This window comes from Pseudonaja textilis, chromosome 3 (genome assembly GCF_049901715.1).
Source record: "Pseudonaja textilis isolate UNSWEBS1 chromosome 3, rPseTex1.2, whole genome shotgun sequence".
NCBI lineage: Eukaryota > Metazoa > Chordata > Lepidosauria > Squamata > Elapidae > Pseudonaja > Pseudonaja textilis.
Genome location: NC_141992.1, coordinates 7415889 through 7438811, shown reverse-complemented (window position 1 = coordinate 7438811; position 22923 = coordinate 7415889). Strand labels below are relative to the sequence as shown.

At 45.7% G+C, this 22923-nt stretch overlaps 1 protein-coding gene and 1 non-coding gene across 4 annotated transcripts in view; both read right to left on the bottom strand.

Moving 5' to 3' along the window:
- The window catches only part of LOC113434286 (peroxidasin homolog), a 99390-nt gene extending 78461 nt beyond the window's left edge, over positions 1–20929 (bottom strand). For 2 of the 3 annotated variants that reach the window (XR_015742671.1, XM_087928873.1), the window contains exon 1: positions 19914–20929. Coding sequence is in view for 2 of the 3 variants with exons in the window: in XM_087928873.1 (XP_087784999.1) it covers positions 19914–20077 (164 nt within the window). In the remaining variant the exon portion in view is untranslated. The remainder of the gene's footprint in view (positions 1–19913) is intronic. The other variant, XM_026697357.2, reaches the window with a different exon arrangement.
- LOC113434564 (U5 spliceosomal RNA) lies at positions 9147–9261 on the bottom strand. The gene has a single exon (XR_003373816.1). It is a non-coding gene; the product is annotated as a U5 spliceosomal RNA (small nuclear RNA).
- Positions 20930–22923: the final 1994 nt, after the last annotated feature.

Sequence of the window (22923 nt, the reverse complement as noted above, 5' to 3'; positions counted from 1 at the left end):
GTGAGATGTGTAAGAAAGCTAATCCTGTCTTTGTTATGTAGACTGGCTCAGAGGAAGAGAGGGGGAAGGAGGGAGACAAACATTTACCTCCATCTAGTGTAGGGGTCTCCAACCTTGGTAACTTTATGTCTGGAAGGACTTCAGCTCTCAGCTGGCTGGGGAATTCTGGGAGTTGAAGTCCTCCAGGCTTTAAAGTTTCCAAGGTTGAAGGGCCCTGATCTAGTGCGCAATTTAAAAACAAAAGGAAAACGTAACCCTATTAAAATCATCCACATATTAATTTTCAACGTTTAATGTTATTTGGCACCATTTCTCACAGAAATTGGGAGATTAGGGGAAAAAAAGCAGACTTAAGTTTTGATCAACAAACCAGGACCACATGAACTCACAAAACAGTGAACTACAGTTGGTCCTTAACCTGTGACAGAAAAATAATCGAGGCGGAGATTTACATCACTCAATGTATCATTAACAGAACTCGCAAATTTTCATCTTATATTTATAACTGGGTAACGGCAGCCCTATCGCATCAGGGCCTCCAAAAATTAAATTAACCCATACACTGGACGCTCTATACAGCTCACGAAAAGGGTTGTGTTTTTTTGTCATCACCGACACGGAGCCCTACGGCGGCCATGGACACTGAGGTTACGGCGTCCCGCGCGTGACCGCGCACAAACACGTGTCCGTGGGTGACCAGGCAGGCTTTCTCGAACATTTTCGCCAGTTCCAGAAGTTAGACTTTCGCACGAGGCGAAACATTGCACCCATCAATGGGAGAGTCGCGGGTCCTTTCTCCTCGCAAAGCATCACGGTTGAAGCCGATGCAAATGAGGCTACTCCTTTCCCCGCCCCCTCCAGCTCAGTTTGGATTAAATTTAACGCTTCGGCTGGCGAGGAAAGATCGGCGCTCAGATCGGCGTCCCGCCTAAAGGGTGCAAAAATTGACCGTCAGCGGAACGAGGCTTCCAAGCCTTTGGTAACGATGCGGAGGAACACCCACTTCTGGAAAAAAAAGACCTCATGTAGCTGACATCCGTTTGGCCTCCTGATTGTAACTTTAGGCGTGGCTCCGATCGGAACGTCCAGGCTTCTCATCGCTACCACTGCAGCCAACGGGAAACGAACTGGGCGGGGCGAGTAATAGCCTCATTTGCATTGGCTTCAACCATGATGCTTTGCGAAGAGAAAGGACCCGCGACTCTCCCGTGATGGATGCAGCGTTTCGCTTAGCGCGAAAGTCCCGCTTATGCAACCGGCGGGATTGTTCGGAAAAAGGATTCTTGTTCACCCAGGGACACGTGTTTGTGGGATGCCTTGCATTTCTGGTGGAGCCAGCAGTGTGCTGCAGCTGCCAAAAAAGCCCATGCGGTCCTAAGGCTGCATCAACAGAGGATCACATGAAGGGTTGGTAGGTACCACTCGGGAAGGCCACAGGTAGACTACTTATGTATTGAATTTATATTGCTGCCTATTCGCCCATGGCAACTCGAGGCGGCTTATAGAATGTAAAACCATCTTTAAAATAAAATAAAAAAGCCCAATAAAAAGCTAATAAAAAGAATCAAATAAAATTAATAAAGTACAATAGAACAAAATCTGAGGGGGAATCACCACCATTTTCTCCCCCCTCCCCAACTACAGCAGATCACACGAGACATTTGATGCGGTCGATCCTGCTCTGGGTTCCCAGGTTACTTGTGTCCAGTTTTGGTTTCCACAATGTAAGAACGATGGTGAGACCCTAGGAAGCCATGAGCTTCCTGGGAAAAGAAAGCCAGGTCATGACACACCGTGGAAAGTAAATCAGAGAGCCTGTAATTGGGGGGTTTGTCTAGCAAGAACAAAGAATGTTTATTCAGAGGAAATATGCATTTGTAAAGCTTGTCACAATTCTGGGTAGTAAAGAGTTCGGCCACTTGCAGACCTCAGCTAGGAATTAGGCATAGAGATGACATAGAGGCAAATAGAGACCCAACAGAACAAATTTGTAGAATTATTGTCTCCATTTTGGATATTAGATGATATTTCTTATTTTCCCATCTTCTCCTTTATAAAAAGATAAAAGATTTCTTAATCCTTTGTTAAGAGCAATTAGAAAATCCTGCACCTCCTGTCTGGGGTTCCTCCCAAATTGGGGACACCGAAAGAGTGCTGAGAAGCGCAAGAAAGACCATGAAGGGATCTGCAGGATAAATTGCACGATGAATGGTTATAATATTTGAAGGGATGCCACAAAGAAGGATGGGTCAGCCTATTTCCCAAAGAACCTGACAGCTGGACAGGAAGCAACGGATGCAAACTGATCAAGGAGAGAAGCAACCTGGAAATTTGCTTTGCCCTGCGGGGGAATTCTGGGAGTTGAAGCCTGCCAAGCCTAAAAGTTGCTAACGTTGGAGTCCCCTGCCATAGGTCAGCTACAGCAGTTATGGTCTAGAGGTGGCATAGGACCTGCCCATAGAACACAGGTTGGAGACCTACAAGCAATGAGAACAAACTCCAAAAGAAAACATTCCCCTTAATCAGCTGTAAGGACATCAGAATAAAAAGATGCTACAATTCACACAAACACACACAACCACTCTTTCAAAGGACAGGAAAGCTGAAAGTTCATAGGCCTCTTATGAAAACTTTGCACACTTTTACACCAAAGCAGAAAGAAACCCTGTCAATACAGGGCCTCCAAAAATTGAAGATAGAGTCAACCCAGAGTGGACTCAGTTCAGCACGACAAGATAAGGTAACTCATTTTGCCGCCGACACCGAACCCTAGAGGGACGATCGACACTTGAGATTATGGTATCCCACGCGCGACTGAGCACTAAGCCATGTCCGTGGGTGAACGGGAAGGTTTTCTTGAATACTCCCACCGGTTGCAGAAGGGGGACTTTCGCAGAAAGCAAAATGGTCCATCCATCACGGGAGAGCTGCGGGTCCTTTCTCCTCGCAAAGCATCATGGTTGAAGCCAATGCAAATGAGGGTACTCCTCTCCCCGCCTCCCGTCAGCTTGGATTAGATTTAACTCTTTGTTGGCGGAACCGAACATGCAGGATGAACGGTTCAAAGGACTTAGCTATGACTCCAGCCTAATAAAGAAAAGGATCAGGAATGACATGCTGTTTTCCAGTATTGGAAGGGATGCCACAAAGAAGGGTGGGTCAACCCATTTCCCAAAGCACCTGAAGGCAGGACAAGAACCAACGGATGGGAACTGATCAAGGAGAGAAGCAACCTGGAATTAAGGAGAAATTTGCTGCCAGTGAGAACAATTAACCAGTGGAACTTCTTTGTCTTCGGAAGTTGGGGTGCTCCGTTGCTGCAGTTTTTCTAGAAAACATTGGGCATCCATATGTCTGGGATGATATGACCTCTCCTGCCTTGGACAGGGATTGGACTAGAACAGGGGTCCCCCAACCGCTGGGCCCATTGGGAACCGGACTTCACAAGCTGCAGGCAAAAGCCGTGAAACCTCCATTTGTGTAAGTACCGTAGCAGGCGTGTGCCCGAAACATTCCTTCTCCTGCTCCCCCACCGCTGCTGCTGCTGCTGCTGCCAGAAAGGGTGGGAGACCTCTGGAGTGGAAGATCTCCTCCAAAGTTCCTTGCAGCCCTATGGTCTTATATACCAACCAACAAATATCCATTATTATTCCTTGAATCAGGAGGAAAATCAATTGAGAGGTATTGAAGCATTGAGAAAACTAAACCCACCCCCGATCCAGACAAATGCAAAGATGCAGGACAATCTAATACATTATCCCGTAGGTCAGGGGATTCCAATCTGTTTGGCGGACTTCAACTCCCAGAATTCCCCAGCTGGCTTTGCCTGCTGGGGGATTCTGGGAGTTGAAGTCTGACAGGCTTAAACGTGTCGAGGTTGGAGATCCCTGGTAGAGCATCGGCCTTTAATCTTTCGGTCATCAGGCACGTGGGACAGATGCAGCGTAATGGTCGGCTAATGCATAGGGGCGTGGGACTCGCAAACTAGAAGAATAAAGGGCGAAAGAACGCGTTCTTTTTCCTCTGAATGAACACAAGCAACAATTACCCCAAACCCGTAGAAACACTCGTTCAAACGACACTACTAGGAGAAGAAAAAACCTTAACTATTACTCGGTTTTTCTTCTATTTTTAGTACCAGGTAAAAGTAGCCCTATCGTTTCAGGGCCTCCAAAAATTGAAGAGTCATAACCCAGACTCTGGACTCACTTCGCCACAGAAGAAAAGGCAGTTTTATTTCCCTTCCGAAACCGAGCCCTACGGCAGCGATGGACACTGAAGCTATGGCGTCCCGCGCGCAACCGTGCACAAACACGTGTCCGTGGGTGAACAGGAAGGCTTTATCGAACATTCCCGCCGATTCCAGAACCGAGACTTTCGCACTAAGCGAAACGGTGGCATCCATCACGGGAGAGTCGCGGATCCTTTCTCCTCGCAAAGCATCACGGTTGAAACCAATGCAAATGAGGCTATTCCTCGCCCCGCCTCCCCGCTCAATTTGTGTTAGATTTAAGGCTGTGTTTGCGAGGAAAGATCGGCGCCCCGCCTAAAGGGTGCAAAAACTGACCGTCAGCTAAAAGAGGCTTCCAAGTCTGATAACGATGCGGAGGAAAAATTACACCCACTTCTGAAAAAAAAAAAGACCTCATGTAGCTGACATCCGTTTGGCATCCTGATTGTAAGTTTAGGCGTGGCTCCGATTACTGTTAATCTTCTCATCGCTCCTTATCACTCATCGCCTCCCACTTGTGACTGTATGACTGTAACTTCGTCACTTATATCCTTACAACTTATATTGTTTCCTAGTATGATTGATTGCCTATTGTATATGACTATCATTGAGTGTTGTACCTAATGATTCTCGACTCCTGACGAATGTATCCTTTCTTTTAGGTATACTGAGAGTATTTACATTAAGACAAATTCCTTGTATTTCCAATCACACTTGGCCAATAAAGAATTATATTCCATTCCATTCCATTCCATTCCACTCCACTCCACTCTTCTTATTCTATTCTATTCTATTCTATTCTATTCTATTCTATTCTATTCTATTCTATTCTATTCCACTCCACTCCACTCCACTCTTTTTCTACTCTACTCCACTCCACTCTTCTTATTCTATTCTATTCCATTCCATTCCATTCCATTCTTTTTCTATTCTATTCTACTCTACTCTACTCCACTCCACTCCACTCCACTCCACTCCACTCTTCTTATTCTATTCTATTCTATTCTATTCTATTCTATTCCATTCCATTCCATTCCATTCTTTTTCTATTCTATTCTATTCTACTCTACTCCACTCCACTCCACTCCACTCTTCTTATTCTATTCTATTCTATTCTATTCTATTCTATTCTATTCTATTCTATTCTATTCTATTCTATTCCATTCCATTTCATTCCATTCTACTCCAATCCATTCTTTTTCTATTCTATTCTACTCCACTCCACTCCACTCTTCTTATTCTATTCTATTCTATTCCATTCCATTCCATTCCATTCCATTCCACTCCAATCCATTCTTTTTCTATTCTATTCTATTCTACTCCACTCCACTCCACTCCACTCCACTCTACTCTTCCTATTCTATTCTATTCTATTCTATTCTATTCTATTCTATTCTATTCTATTCTATTCCATTCCATTCCATTCCATTCCATTTCATTCCATTCTACTCCAATCCATTCTTTTCTACTCTACACTCTACTCTACTCTACTCTACTCTACTCTACTCTACTCCACTCTACACTACTCCACACTCCACTCCACTCCACTCCACTCCACTCCACTCCACTCCACTCCACTCTTCTTATTCTATTCTATTCCATTCTATTCCATTCCATTCTATTCATTCCATTCCATTCCATTCCATCCATTCTTTTTCTACTACTCTGCTCTGCCCTACTCCGCTCCTCCTCCACTCACTCTTCTTATTCTATTCTATTCTTCTATTCTATTCCATTCTATTCTATTCTATTCTATTCCATGCCATGCCATGCCATTCCATTGCACTCCACTCCAATCCACTCTTTTTCTACTCTCCTACTCTACTCTACTCTACTCTACTCTACTCTACTCTACTCTACTCTACTCTACTCCACTCCACTCCACTCCACTCCACTCCACTCCACTCCACTCTTCTTATTCTATTCTATTCCATTCCATTCCATTCCATTTCATTCCATTCTACTCCAATCCATTCTTTTTCTACTCTACTCTACTCTACTCTACTCTACTCTACTACTCTACTCTCACTCCACTCCACTCCACTCCACTCCTCTTATTCTATTCCATTCCATTCCATTCCATTCCATTCCATTCCACTCCACTCCATTCTTTTCTCTACTCTACTCTACTCTACTCTACTCTCCACTCCACTCCATTCCACTCCTCCACTCCACTCTTCTTATTCTATTCCATTCCATTCCATTCCACTCCACTCCATTCTTTTTCTATTCTACTCTACTCTACTCTACTCTACCCTACTCCACTCTTCTTTTTCTATTCTGTTCTCTCTACTCTACTCTACTCTACTCTACTCTACTCTACTCCACTCTACTCCACTCCACACTCCACTCCTCTTCTTATTCTATTCTATTCTACTCTACTCTACTCTATTCTATTGTCCAAGTTTCTCATTGGTAGCATCGCAGCCAACGGGAAACGAACTGGGCAGGGGAGGTGGGGGCGAGGAGTAAGCCTCATTTGCATTGGCTCCAACCGTCATGCATTGTGAGGAGGAAAGGCTGCGATTCTGCCGTGATGGATGAAGCGTTTCGCTTAGTGCGAAAGTCCCACTTCTGGAACCGGCGGGAATGTTCGGAAAAGGGTTCTTGTTCACCCAAGGACAACGTGTTTGTGGGATGCCTTGCGTTTCTGGTGGAGCCAGCAGTGCATTGCAGCTGCCAAAGAAGCCAATGCAGTCCTAAGGCTGCATCAACAGATGATCACATGAAGAGTTGATAGGTACCACTTTATAATGCCTTGGGAAGGCCACACGTAGAATATTTGCCTCCAGTTTTGGTTGCCACAATGTAAAAAGGATGCTGAGACCCTAGAAAGCCTACTAAAATAAAGCCAGGTCATGACACACCCTGGAAAATAAATCAGAGAGCCTGTAATTGGGGGGTTTGTCTAGCAAGAACAAAGAACGTTTATTCAGAGGAAACATACATTTGTAAAGCTTGTCGCAATTCTGGGTAGTAAAGAGTTCGGCCACTTGCAGACCTCAGCTAGGAGTTAGGCATAGAGATGGCCTGGAGCAAATCGAGACCAACTGAACAAATTTGTAGCATTATTGTCTCTAGTTTGGATATTAGATGATATTTCTTATTATAACGCCTTCTCCTTTATAAAAAATAAAGATTTCTTAATCCTTTGTTCTTGGTTCTTGGCATTTTGGGCGGGAGCCAGGGGTGGGATTCTTTCTGGCTCTGTAGAACCGGTAGCTTTGAAGAGCTGCAGACATAGAACCAGTTCTATGTCTGCTGTTGCTTTGGCCCACGCGCCCACCTGGGCTCTTACCTGTCCTTTATTTCCTGCTTTTTCAACCTCAGTTGCTTTGCGCGGCACAGCTGAGGTTGAAAAAGCAGGAAAAAAAATGCTTTTTTAAACGCGCATCCGCATGCAGTGCTGCTCACCTGTCCAGGCAACAAGCTGACCACGATTCACATGCGCATGCAGCAAATTGAAACTCACCGAACCGGTAGTTACACCGGTCGGATCCCACCCCTGCCCGGAGCCCTTTTCCTTGGGAATACTCCAATAAGAAGCCATTTGAAAATCCTGCACCTCCTGTCTGGCATCCCTCATTGGCCTGGGCACCAGGCTCACACGTGAATTGGGGACACCGAAAGAGTGTAGAGAAGCGCAAGAAAGATTATTAAGGGATCTGCAGGATAAATTGCAGGACGTAGCTATGTCTCCAGCCTAATAAAGAAAAGGATCAGGAATGACATGCTGTTTTCCAGTATTGGAAGGGATGCCACAAAGAAGGGTGGGTCAACCCATTTCCCAAAGCACCTGAAGGCAGGACAAGAACCAGGAGATGCAAACTGATCAAGGAGAAAAGCAACCTGGATTTAAGGAGAAATTTGCTGCCAGTGAGAACAATTAACCAGTGGAACTTCTTTGTCTTCGGAAGTTGGGGGTGCTCCGTTGCTGCAGTTTTTCAAGAAAACATTGGGCATCCATGTGTCTGGGAGGGTATGGCCCCCTCCTGCCTTGGACAGGGATTGGACTAGAACAGGGGTCCCCCAACCCCCGGGGGACCGGACTTCACAAGCTGCAGGCAAACTTGTGAAGCTCCATTTGTGTAAGCATCAGGCGTGTGACTGCAACCACCCCTTCTCCCCCTCCCCCTCTGCTGCTGCTGCTGCTCCTGCCAGTCCACAGAGCCGGAAAAGGTTTGAGACCTCTGGAGTGGAAGATCTTCCCCCAAATCCCTTGCAGCCTTGTGGTCCCCCCAGAATTCCTCAACCAGCAAAATTAAGCAAAGCAAAAGCTGCAGGACAATCCCAAGATTATCGTTATGTAGGTCAACCTTTTGGGCACCCAGGCACGGATTTGTGGACCAGAGGAGGGTGTCGGTTTTTTGTGCTGCCTGCATTCTGCATGTTTGTGCAGGCCCATACATCAGGGGTTGGGGACCCCAAGCCGCCAAAAGAAAACATTCTCCCTCTGCCATCCAGATTAACAGAGTTGGAAGCGACCTTGTAGGTCATCTAGTCCAACCCCTCCCCCCAAGCAGGAGATCCTAGCCACAACTGGCAACTTCTCGCCGTCAGAAAGTTTCTCTTTATTTCCAGGTTAAATCTCTCCTCCTTCAGTTTTCATCCATTGTTCCTTCTACAGGCGCTTTGCAAAATAGCTTTATTCACCCCACACTCCTCCTCCTCCTCCTCCTCTCTGTAGGAGCTCCCCAAATATTGGAAGACTGCTATCCTGTCCCCCGTCTTTACTAGACTAGCCATACGCATGCTCTTACCTCCAGTTGCCTACCCGTCCTGGTTACTCTCCTCTGCACCTTTTGTACGCTCTCTAACGTTATCTACATAAACCACTATCACGTACAACCAAGAAACTTAAAGCTTACAGGCCACAAATACACCATTTTCTCTATTTTTAGAACCAGGTAAAGGTAGCCCTACCGAAGCAGGGCCTCAAAAAATTAATCGAAACTCATAAATGTTCCTCTCCACGGAAATCTTTAGTAAAAGGCGAAAGATTTATACGATCTGAAGAGAAACCAGAGTATGCGTTACTTAGCCAAACGACACCCATCCCTGGGGCGGCGATGGACACTGAGGTTAGGGCGTCCCGCGTACCGGCGGCCAAACACGTGTCTCTGGGTTTTAGAAACAACTTTTTCGAACATTTCTACCGGTCCCATAATCCACACTTGCGCACGAAGGGAAACAATTTGCAAAAAAAGTCACGGGGCAGGCACGGGAGGCGGGGAGGGGGCGTGGTCGATCCTCGCAAAGCCTCACGGTCGCCATGAATGCAAATGAAGCTGATTATCTCCTCGCCCAGGTCAGTTTGACCTTATTCGAACCGGAGTCACGCCGAGCCTCGTGCGGGGTGCAGAGTGACGTTGCGTCAACGCCGTTTCAGGAGGGCGTTGTGCTTGTTTTTGTTACTCTTATTCTCACAACCTTGCAAACGTGGGTTTGGGGCTCTTTCCCTCTCTGATGTGAACGATTGCAACCGTCGTTTGCTTCGGATTAAAGCGCCGTTGCTCATTTCCTGCAAAACTGGGGAAACGGCAGGACCGTCCGTAGTGGGGGAAATCTCAGGCGCCAGTTCAGCACTCAGCCCGTGCTCAGAGGCCCCCTTGCCGCCTAAATTGCAAGCCCAGGTTCAAACTAAAAGAGCCTCGAAGCCTGAAGGAGACCCGATTCGGATTAAGTGGATCTGCCTCTCAACGGAAATGGCTGGCGAGGCTTCAGTTGTGCAAAGTTTCCGTGTCTTCACTCCAGCCTTGCCCCGAGCAAGGAAATACGGACGGTGAACGAACCGACTCGCTTTCTCCGGAGAGTCTCGGCTCCTCTTTGGAATCGCCCTGCTGCCCGTCCCAGCGAGAGAGGGGCGGGCGGGCGCAGACAGGGGAAGCGGTCCAGATTTCACCAAGCCCAAATTGTGCTGGGAACTCGGGGGAGGGAAGAAAGGGGGACCCGGCGTTTCTCTCCCCTCCGGTCCTCTGCCGTAAGCCGGATTCCTTTTCCTCCGGCGCAGTTCCCACGGGTTCTGCTGATTTGGTTTGTAAGTTCGGAGTAAGGGGGTCCAACGAACAGGGAAGTTTTCATCAGATCCTCTCCCGCCTTTCCTTGGCCTCTGCTGCCCTGCCGCCTCCCCGTTAGCCCTTGGGGGTTGTCCCCTCCCAAGTGGGAAGGAGGGAGGGAGGGAGGAAGAAAGGAAAGGAGGGAGGGAGGAAAGAAGAGGAGAGGATGGAAGGAGAAAAGGAAGGAAGGGAGAAAGGAAGCGGGAGGAAAGAAAAAGGGGAGGGCAGGAGGAAGAAGAGGATAGAAGGAGAAAAGAGGAAGAAATGGAAAGAAGGGTGGAGGGAATGGAAGAAGGAAGAAAGAATGAAGGGAGGAAGGAAGGGAAGGAAGGAAGGAGAAAATATGGAAGGAAGAAAGGGAGGGAAGGAGGAAAAGAGGATGGAAGGAGAAAAGGGAGAAAGGAAGCGGGAGGAAAGAAAAAGGGGAGGGCGGGAGGAAGAAGAGGATAGAAGAAGAAAAGAGGAAGAAATGGAAAGGAAGGTGGAGGGAAAGGAAGAAAGAATGAAGGGAGGAAGGGAGGGAAGGAGGAAAAGAGGATGGAAGGAGAAAGAATGGAAGGAGGGAGAGAAGGAAAAAAAGGGAGAAAAGAGGGTGGAAGGAGAAAAGATAGAAGGAAGGAGGAAGGAAGGAAAGGGAGGGAGGAAAGAAGAGGATGGAAGGAAGGAAGAAGAATGGAGGGAAGGAAGGAAGGAAAGAGGGAGGGAGGAAAGAAGAGGATGGAAGGAAGGAAGGAGAAGGAAAGGAGGAGAAAAGATGGAAGGAGAAAGGAAAGAGGGAGGAACGGGAGGGAGGGGTATTTCCAGGTTCCTGGTGGGACTGAATGCAGGCAGAGTCTCTTTATCAGCTCAGCTGCTCCTCTGGTCTCGTTTTGGTGGAGTCTTCCTGCCTGTCTGATGCAGACCAAAGCTTGGAGGTGCCCCCAAAGGTTCCTCCGACCCTTTCCTCCCTCCCTCCCTCCCCCCCAGAATTCAGACCCTTTTGCTGAGGGTGGAGTGGCGTGTCAGTCTAATGGCGTTATGATGGCGGATCCCGCAGTCAGCTGGACTTGGCGCTTTTCTCTGCCTGCCTCCCGAGTTCTGCCCAGGGACCTGGTGGGTGGATGAGATTGAAGGGATCCTGGCACACAAAGTGGCCTTTTGCATTTGGCTACCGGTAATCCTCCATTTACGACCGGAGCGGAGCCCCCGATTTCTTTTGGCTGAGCTGTTAAGTGAAGTTTGCCACATTTTAGGGCCACAATTATAGCGGTTGTTAAGTAAGGAATGTGGTTGTTAAATTAACCTGGGCTTCTCCGTTGACTGGGCTTGCCAGAAGGTTGCAAAAGGGGATCCCATAGTCTCCCCCAGGGACGTTGCCACCGTCATAGGTACGAGTCAGTTGCTAACCGCCTGGTTTCACCTGAACCATAGGGACGCTGCAGTGGTATTTAAGTGTGCAACCCAATCCTAAGCCACTTTGTTCAGTGCCGCTGTAACTTTGAACGGCCTCTAAATGAAGCGTTGTAAGTCGAGGACCAGCTGCACCATCTCCTAATATTGCCCCCTGCAATTACTCTCTTTCCTCTGCCCAGAAGCAGTTCAGGATGCTGGCTGGTGAGCCAAGGGTGTCCAAGTGACTTGTGACGGTTCCTCACCCTTCGTGGCCATTGCAGCAACCCGGTGGCCACGGGATCCAAATTCAAGCGGTTCATATTTATGGCGGGGGCCGCCACCTCCCAGGGTCACATGACGTGATCCCTTTTTGCGACCTGACAAACGAAATCAATGGGGAAGCCGGATTCCATTTTACAGTGGTGTTATTTGCTTAACGTCACAATGATTCGCTTAACAACGTGGCAAGGAAAGTCATGAAAACGGGGCAAAATCCACCCAACCGATGTCTCGCTTGGCAACATACATTTTGGGCTCAGTTGTGGTCGTAAGTCGAGGACCTACCTGTGTTTGAAACCCTTTTAACCTGCTCGTTTTCCACACACTTTCACCTCTTAGCGTTCCCTCCCGTTTTCAGGGCTGGCGCAGGACCATTTTTGACAGATGTTCGAGTGACTCATTTGGGCCTCTGTGTTAGGTGTCGTTTTGTAATCGGCTTTGGGGATCTCGTTGCATGAGCCGAGTCTGGGATCTGCTGTGTCTTCTGCTGCTTTGCACCGTCTGTCCTGAACATCTGGCGGGATGGTCGAGGGAGCTCAGTCTTTTGCTAAAAGGCCTCAGGGATGTTTCTTCCTCGCCTCTCCCTCAGCAATGCTTTTATCTTGATTGGGCTCTGTTTAATACTCAGATTGCACAGCAGGAAAGAACCTTGAATTCAGTCCTGTCTCCAAGATAAACAAGGGGCCCGATCTTGGGAGAAACCCAATGCCAGTTCGCAAACATGGAGTCTGGAACCCGGAAGAGATGAGGCCCAAAGAAAACGCTCCTTGGGGAAATAAAAGTGGATTGAAGAGAAAAGCAGTCAAATACAGGAAGTTCGTCTCCTGCCTTGAAGGCTACTTACTACCTCTACGGGTAGTCCTTGATTTACGACTACGATTGAGCCCAACGTTTCAGTCGCTAAGCAAGTCAATTAAGCGAGTTTTGCCCCATTTTACAACCTTTCTGGCCACAATTATTAAGTGAATCGCTGCAGTTCTTAAGATAGTAAACAGTCGTTAAGTGAATCTGGCTTCAGCCATTGATTTTGCCTGTCAGAAGGTCGTAAAAGTTGATCACACGATCCTGGGAGGCTGCAACCGTCATAAATATGAGTCAGTTGCCAAGCCTCTTGTGTTTTGATCACGGGACCACGGGGATGCCTGCAATGGTCATAAGTGTGAAAAATGGTCATAAATCACTTTTTTCTGTGCTGTTGTAACTTTGGTCACTAAACAAATGGTTGTAAGTTGAGGACAACCTGTACTGAAAAGGCTTCTAATAAGAAGATGAATTTATAACCTGGGAATACAGGTAATCCTTGTGTTATGACCATAATAGAGCCTGCCCATTAATGGTCATAAATTGTAAAGGTCCAAACACAAACCTGATTTTATGACCTTTTGCAGTGGTCATTAAGCGGAAACCATGGTTGTTAACTGGCATGGTTTTGCCAAAAAGAGGAAGTATATGCCAGTTTTCACCAAAACCATGGTAAGGGAATCTCAGGTGACAATGGGCAAATGAGCTATAAATAAGGCCTGTTACGGAGTTTCCAAAATGTGGTCATGTGATCTAGTCCCGCCTTAGGCAAGAAAGACAGCTGGGTGACTTTGAGCCAATCACCAGGAGATGGTGAGTTCTAGTCCCGCCCTAGGCACAAAAGATGGCTGGGTGAGTTTGGCCAGTCACTCTCTTAGCCAAACTCACCTCACAGGGTTATTGTGAGGAAAATAGGAGGAGGAAGGAATACGAAGTATGTTTGCAGCCTTCAGTTATTTATAAAAAAATAATAAAAACAAGATAAAAAAAAAGAATAGAAAAGAAAAGAAAAAAAAGAAAAGAGAAAAGGAAGAAGGTAGGGAAAAAAGGAAAAAAGGAAGAAAGAAAAAGGAAAGGAAAGGAAGGAAGAAGATAGGAAAATAGGAAAAAGGGAAGAAAAAAAGAATGAAGGAGGGAAGAAAGAAAGGTAAAAAGCAAAGAGGAAAGGAAGAAGAGGAAGGAAAGAAGGAAAAGGAAAGGAAAGTAGGGAAGAAAGAAGAAAGGGAAGGAAAGAAAAGGGAAGAAAGGAGTGAAACATGCTCTGCTTTGAAATCCACATCTTGGCCAGACAATGTTTGAGTCAATTAGCTGACCACACCTGTAGGTTCTGCACCATTGAGACCCCAAAGTGTCTCAAGCCAACCGTTAACCCCCTTTTCCACAAAACCCAGGCATAAGCCAGCATCCTCCCCCACCCACCCATTGACACTGCAAGCTGCAATGCGGATTTTTCTGGACTGCTGCTGGGTTCCTTTCCATGCAGTTGACCTTGGGTTTCAAACAGACCCCGTGGAACAAATGGCCACTGATCTAATGGGGTTTGAAAATTTGCAGAGCACAAATGGCCCACAGCTGTTGTTCGCCTTGGAACCAGTTCAGCCCTTCGCATTTGGGGCCCCTCCAGCTCCAGCCAGCAGCAGAAGAAATGCCAAAATACAGCCTTTTTTTGGTCATTCATCCAGCAGGCTTTTTTTTTTCCCCCAGAGCTGAGTTTCCTGTGCATTTGCTCTCTCGAATTTGGGGAGAAGCAGGAGGAAGGGCGGGGAATGCATGGCTTATGCTTTAAGGAAAATTAGGATAACCTGAGGTATTTTCTGCTAGGAAGGTTAAGACAGCAAGGTGGCCTTTGATTAAAAACCCCGGACACATCCCTGTGCCGTGTTACGAGACAAAAACCGGCTCAAGGAGCACATGTTTAAAACAGATACAAATACATTTAAACGGGATTTTTGGTTATCGGAATATTAGGTGGGGTTGTTGAGGCTTTTTTAAATATACAAATGGTGGGCCCGAGGCGGGGTTTCTGAAATTTGACCGCTTTATAATGGGTGGACTTCAACCCCCAGAATTCCCCAGCCAGCATGGCTAGCTAGGGAATTCTGGAAATCGAAGTCCACCCATCTTAAAAGCGATCGAGTTTCAGAAACACTGAAACCTACTTATTTATCTTTGATGGCTATCATCGCAGGGGGGGCGGGGATCATTTTTTCTCTCTTCTTTCATTTTTTTCCTTTGCATCTCAGCTGCATAATGGCTAGCTAACTTCCTCTTTTAAGTTCTCCCATAGAGGCAAGCAACAAATCATATATTTTCCACTACACGTCTCTCCTCAGTTCCTCCAAAGACTCAGATCGCAGCCAATTCAGCAAACCTTGAGAAATATTTTAAATCTAGGCAACCTGATATATCTCTGGTGGATATTTTTTCCGAGCAAAGAGTATTCATTTTGTCCCGATGTTCTCAAAATGCTCTCTTTAGAAATGCAGCCATACTTCTCATACTTTTAATTATCTTGATATACGGGCAATCCTCGAAATTACGACCACCAATGAGCCCCAAAATTTCTATTGCTAAGTGAGATGTTAATCAGTTTTTGCTCCATTTTGCAACGTTCACTGCAGTTCTTAAGTTAGTATATATTTATGACGGTTGCAACGTGATCCCCTTTTGCGACCTTATGACAAGCAAAGTCAATGGGAAAGGCAGATTCATTTAACAACCGCGTTACTCACTTAACTGCACCCGATTCACTTAACGGTAGCAAGAAAGGTCATAACATGGGGCGAAACTCACTTCGCAACAGGTCTCGCTTAGCCACAGAAATTTTGGGCTCAATTTTGGCGTAAGTCAAGGACTACCTGGATAGAGTCCCTATAAAAGTGCTTCTCCAGCCCGGTCAGGTGGAAAGTGTTACGATCTTGTGAAAATTATATCCCAACAGGCACAGGTAGAGAACATGCAGCCCACCTGTCCAAAGCAGGTGGGAATCCTATTTACTTTTTCTACCAGTTGCACGCTTGATGCTGCTTGCTCTTTTTCACTTCCAATCTGAGCAGAAAAGTTTGCACAAAGCACAAATCTAGGAGGAATTCCACAAATCTGCATGTACCCCCTGCGCAAGCAGGAAAATACCATTTCAGACAGGGGGCTGTCCAGCCTCTTTTTAAAAACCTCCGGTGATGGAACGCCCACAACTTCTGAAGGCAGCTTCTGTTCCACTGGTTGACTGTCCTGAGCGTTATGAAGTTTCTCCTTGATTCTGGGTTGCTTCTCTCCTGGATTAGTTTCCATCCATTGATTCTTGTCCTGCCTTCTTGGTGCTTTGGAGAATAAGTTGACCCCCTCCTCTTTGTAGCCCCTCAAATACTGGAAGACTGCTATCATGCCCCCCGCCTCCCAATTACTTCTTTTCCCTAGACTAGACATACCCAATTCCTGCAACCGTACTTCATATGTTTTAGCTTCCAGGCCCTTAATGTAAAGGCACAACAAAGAATGTTCTTTCTGCACCAACTCAGAAAACTCAAAGTGCCCAAGGAGCTGCTGATCCAGTTCTACAGAGGAATGGCTGAGTCTGTCATCTGCACCTCTATATAACTGTCTGGTCTGGTTCTGCAACCCAACAGGACAGACACAGACTCCAGAGAGTAATTAGGACTGCAGAAAAAACAATTACTACCCACCTGCCTTCCATCGAGGACCTGTATACTGAAGGAGTCAAAAAGAGGGCTGTGAAAATATTTACAGACCCCTCACATCCCGGACATAAACTGTTTCAACTCCTTCCCTCAAAACGACGCTATGGAGCACTGCACACCAGAACAACTAGACACAAGGACAGTTTTCCCCCGAACGCCATCACTCTGCTAAACAAATAATTCCCTCAATACTCTTCTCTTCTCTTCTCTTCTCTTCTCTTCTCTTCTCTTCTCTTCTCTTCTCTTCTCTTCTCTTCTATTCTATTCTATTCTATTCTATTCTATTCTATTCTACACACACAATTCCCCAATTCACACAAAACCAGAGGGTTTGATACTACAGAATCAGGCTTCGGAAGTGATGCTAGAGGAGCTGCCCCAACCAACAGTGCAAAAATCACATTTCCACCTCATTTGGGGAACTGCCCCAAAACCCTGTGAACTGTTAGAACGGTTCGAAAAGGAACGCATCCCGGGTGTGTTCTCCCGCGTACTTAAATCTCCCTCCCAGCCGTTTGCAAAATCTCTACTCCCAGATCACCAATTTTCCAACGCACAAAGATTTCATTCATCCCTCCTGGCTTTTTGCAAGATGCCGTCAGCCGCAAGGAAGCACATCTGTGCACATTCTTTTAAAACAAGCTTGTTGTGTTTCTAGAACATAAGAGTTGGAAGGGGCCTTGGAGGTCTACTAGTCCAACCCCTCGCTCGAGCGGAGAGACCTATACCAGAGGTCTCCAACTATACCAGGGTTTTCCAAACTTGGCAACTTTAAGACTTGTGGATTTCAACTCCCAGAATTCCCCAGCCAGCCATGCCCTGCCATATTCCAATTTGTCTTTGCATGGAAATTTCTTGCCCTACATGGTCTCCCTTCTACTGCTCCAAAGTACAATCAACCCCCCAAAAATATGTCTTAATTTAATGCCAAGATTTCCAATTCTTTTCCTGGCATATCACCCAAATTGGCATCCAGTGAAAACTCAAAAATGACCTCCTCCGTATAATCTACATGAAAGCAAATCCCAAGAAAGCGGTATGCGCAATGGGTAAAAGGCCTCTGATCCTCACTCTTTGACATTAGGACAATCTTCAAAGGTAGGTGGTTGTTATTCTGTGGTGCCAGAGCCGTGGTGTCGCAGTGATTAGAATGCAGTAGTGCAGGTTAACTCACTGCTCACTCTAGGAGTTCGATCCCGACCGGCTCAAGGTGGATTCAACCTTCCGTCTTTCCGAGGGTGGTAAAATGAGGACCCAGATTGTTGGGGGCAATAGGCTGGCATTATAAACTGCTTAGAGAGGGCTGTAAAGCACTGAAGTGGTATAGAAGCCTAAGTGCTATTGCTATTCTGTTCTGTTCTAGTCTATTCTTTCTATTTCTTATTCTATTCTATTATTCTATTTCTTATTCTATTCTATTCTTCTCTAACTCTGCCAAATGCCAGGAGTTAGATTCTGACTGGCTCAAGACTTCCATCCTTCTGGGGTGGGTGAAATGAGGACCCAGATTGTTGGGGGCAAGGGGCTGACTTTGTAACCCACTTAGGGCTGTAAAAGCACAGTGAAGGGTTATATAAGGTCTAAGTGCTATTGCTATTCCTCTACAATTAAAAAAAGCAGAAACTCAGAGGGTCGCTCACTTTTGCAAGCCTCACTGCTGCATCTGTGAAAGGGGCCTGCTGAAAACTAACCTAGGCTGGCTCTCTAAGCTAAACCAGGTTCAAAAAAGTTTGCATGCCATGCCATGCTATGGAGAACAGACAACAAAGATGATAACCCCAAATATACGCCGTCTTCAACTTATGATCAAAACAGCCCAAAATTTCCATTGCTAAGCGAGAGACGGTTGTTAAGTGAGTTTTGGCCTGGTTTACGATCCCTTTTGCCACAGTTGTTAAGTGAATCACTGCAGTTGTTAAATTAGTAACCCGGTTGTTAAGTGAATCTGGCTTCCCCGTTGACTTTGATTGTCAGAAGGTGGCAAAAGGGGGATTGCATGACCCAGGGATATAGCCATGGTCATAAATATGAGTCAGTTGCCAAGCATTTGAATTTTGGTCATGTGACTATGGGGGATGTTGCAAAAGTCGTAAGTGCGAAAAATGATCATGTCCCTTTTTTCAGTGCTGTAACTTCGAATGGTCATAAGTCAAGGACTACCTGTAAATTGTTAATGATTCTCTTATTTACAGTTATTAGAAAGATTTAAAGTAAAGAAAAATGGTCACGGTTGCATTTGTCAGTACTATGTAACTTCAGTCACTAAATGAACTGTTGTAAATCAAGGATTAACTGGAGTTATCAGTTTTCTTATTTACAGTTATTAGAACGATTTAAAGGAAAGAAAAATGGTCAAAGTCACTTTTTTCAGGATTATTGTAACTTTTGAATGGTCACTGGTTGTAAGTCGAGGACTACCTGCAAAACTATTACAATTGGACTTAAAGACTATTCCTTTATTGTCCCCCAAGGTTTCCAATTTTCCCCCTGCAAAGCACCCCAAATGGCAGGCAATGAAAGCGTGAAAATAATACACTTTCGTATTATCTGTATCAATCTTCACATCCAAAATCCTTCTGCATGCAGAATGGGTGAAATGCCTCTGTGTTTAAGTATATATATATATTTATTTGGTTTTTATCATAAAGGATAAAAAAACGGAAAAACAAACAAAGCGCAAAACAAGCCATCAAAACAAACCATACATCGAGCAATACCATCATCAGCCCCAACAAAATTGGTAGATACAAAAGGAAAAAAGGTGCCCCAAATATCAAATAAATTTAAGTATTAAACATATATAATCCACCCCGGGCTGGATGCTGAAAAAAAGAGAAAACAATAAATTCTCCCCATCATTTAGAAATATATATCTACATTTATATACCTCCCCCCCACACACATCTGTCTATCTCTATTTATCATCTATCTATACCTATATATCATCTCTCTCTTTCTCTATCATCTATCTATATCATCTCTCTCTCTCTCATCTGCCTGCCTGCCTGCCTGCCTGCCTATCTATCTATCTATCTTTCTATCTATCTATCTATCTATCTATCTATCTATCTATCTATCTATCTATCTATCTATCTATCTATCTATCTATCTATCTTTCACTTCCTCTCTCTCTCTCTCTCTCTCTCTCTCTCTCTCTCTCTCTCTCTCTCTCTCTCCTATCTGCCTAGCTATGTATCTAGCTAGCCATCTATCTATCTATCTGAGTAAAACACTTCTAAGTTTGGTGTTAGAACAGCCTTGAAAAGTATCTTTCTATTATTCCCCTGCTATTAAAAAGAAGAAGAACCAAATCATTCATTTTTGCAAGCCTATCTCATCCCTGACAGGAAGCCTGTTGAAGACCAGCCAGGTTAGCTCTCTCTAGGCTAAACTGGCTCAGAAAAGCTTTGCGTGCCATGGTTTGATCTGAGAAGCGAACCCCGGATGATAATAACCCCGAGTAAAACCATTACTTACAGGACGTTCGTCTGCGGTGAAACTTCGGGAACGCTCTCCAGCATCAAATGCATACATCTGACTGTCGTCCTGAAGCACAAACATCGGCTGGGACAGAAACCGGCCAGGAGAGGTGTGGATAGGACAAGCCAAATACTGGAAAAGGCTAGAATTGTGCTCAGCATGGTTATTTACTGGGAAGGGGACGCTCACTGGGATTTTTGATCTGCAAAAAAAAAAGAAAGAAAGAGGCAGGCAGGAATTTCCCAGCTTTAAGAGCGAACACGGAGGAGGAGGAGGAGGAGGAGGAGATCACACACACAACACACACACACACACACGTACAGACACACAAACATATGTTTCCTGTTAAGTTTGACAAGCCCCCTCCCACCCTCGAGGCTTAAGATGCTGGTATAACATCTGAGAATGTAACGGGCAACCCTATTCGGCCTTCGCAGTTGGTGGTTAATTTCGCCCTCGGCTCTCTGCCATGACACCAGCTGGGTGTGCGGGGGGATTCACTGTCTCTTGGTCACTGGGAGATGTTGGCTCTACATTTTACAATCGAACAATGGTGCGTTGCAAAGAGATGTCGTTTGCAGAATTTGGGCATGGCTGGTCTAGAGAAAAGAAAGAATAGGGGTGACGGCGTTCCAGTATTTGAGGGGATGCCACGAAGAAGAGCGGGGGTCAAATTATTTTCCGAAGCACCAAAAGGAAGAGAGAAAAAAAACAAGAAACAACAGATGGGAAGCTAACGAAGGGGAGAAGCAACCTGGAATTAAGGGGAAACTTCTTAATAGTGAGAATAATTCACCAGTGGAACGGTTTGTCTTCGGAAGTTGTGAATGCTCCAATATTGGAGGCAACAGTTGAAACTATTTCAACTCCTTCCCTCAAAACGACGCTATAGAGCCCTGCACACCAGAACAACTAGACACAAGGGCAGTTTTTTCCTGAACGCCATCACTCTGCTAAACAAATAATCCCCTCAACACTGTCCAACTATTTACAAAGTCTGCACTACTCTTACTGTTAATCTTCTCATCGCTCCTTATCACCCATCCCCTCCCGCTTGCGACTGTATGATTGTGACTTTGTCGCTTGCATCCTTATGATCTATAAGGACTGTTTCCTAGTATGACGCGATTGCTTATTGTACCCCATGACTATCATTGAGTGTTGCACCTTACAATGGGGTGTAACTCTCTCGCCATCCACGGTTGCTTAGCAACAGGAATTAGGATCCCAATTGTGGTTATAAATCAAGGGGTATTAGGTACCAACAAAGATGTTATGTTATTATTAGAATTTCTGCAGAGTTTCTCTGCCCTTGTTTATCCATTTTGAGACCTTCATTTTCCCCTCTTCCTCAGAAGCTACGGATGGAAAGTAATCCAGGAGAAAACCAACCTAGAACTAAGGAGAAATTTCTGGACAAGGAGAACAATTAATCAGTGGAACATCTAAGGAGCTTCTCGGTCATCCAGTTATTGGTTGTCCTAAATATGTTTTTTGTTTTGTTTCAAGAAGCAACTGGATTTTCTTGTTTTACTTTGAAGACGTTTCACTTCCCATCCAAGAAGCTTCTCCACTTCTGACTGGATGGTGAGGAAGGGAAGGATTTATACTCCTTGCAGACAGCTGGTCATTTGCATCCTTTTTAGAGAGTTGCTGAGGCCATTTGGAGGACTATCTGCGTCCTCAGGGTCACCTGAGTGGTGCAAATAGGTGTGGAGCCTTCTTGGAACTGATGAAAGGACTGCGTTGTAGACAAGAGTTAGGGGGTGTCAATATCCCTCCCCCCTCTGTTGAAGGGAGGGTTGTTCAATTTTGACCTAGATGGCCTCTTTGACCCCTCTTCCAAACCAGCGGTCCCCTCTGTCCAAAATATGTGGACTTCGCTGTCTTCAAAAGAACGGCTAGAAGAGATTGCCCTTCAGAAGTTGTCGGTGCTCCAACCCTGGCGGTTTTCAAGAAGAGATTGGGCAACTGTTTGTCCAGATTGCTACAGGGTTTCCTGCCTGAGCAAGGGGTTGGACTAGAAGATCTCCAAGGTCCCTTCCAACTCAGTTATTCTGTTATTCTTTCCCTCTGCAGTGCCCCAAAGCAAAGGAATCCTTCCAAGCAGAGGCTCAACGGATGCCAGATCAGACAACCATCCATCCTAAATGAAAGGGATTATTCACCCTTGGCCAATTTTTAGACATTAACTCTAATTAAAACTAAATTGTCAAGAACCTAGCGGGTTGTAGAAGAAGGGTTAGATGCCTTTTCGATGTGTCTTTTTATCTGGGCTTCAGAGCGCACAGTGGAAGAACATAAGGGCACGGGGGAGTGAAAAAGAGAAGTTGAATTTCTACATGGAGTTTTCTTTTTTTTAATGTCGTCCGATGAATTGCTAGCTCCTTTGAGCCTTGATAAATGAACTTGATTAAATCAACTGCCAGTTCTCTGATGCTATAATTAACACTAAGACTTTCAGGGACATCCATTCCCTGGATATTTGTTCCTGAGAAGAATTAATTCAGGGTTTTTGACCATTTTAAAGGGTGGGGACTTCCACTCCCAGAATTCCCCAGCCTGCGTGGCTGACTGGGGAATTCTGGAAGCGGAAGTCTGCACCTCTGAAACATTTGCGTTTCTTCCTTTGTTTGCAAAGCGACGGCCGGCTGCCTAACAGAATAAATTTAAATAGCATCCCCTACTTGTGTTCACTCAACATGCTGAAGTTGGTTAAAGCCTGGTTGGATTTTGTTTGAGGTTTAATGTGTTGTAGGTGCTGGCCCGGAAACCTAGAGTGAGTTCTAGTCCTGCATTAGGCATGAAACTCACAGGCTAGGTGAGTTCTAGTCCTGCATGAAAGCTGGCAAGGTGACTTTGGACCAATCACCAGGAGACGGCGAGTTCTAGTCCGGCCTTAGGCTTGAAAGCCGGCTGGGTGACTTTGGACCAATCACCTTATCTCTTAGCCCAACACCCCTCACAGGGTTGTTGTTGTGGGGCAAATAGGAGGAGGAAGGAGTAT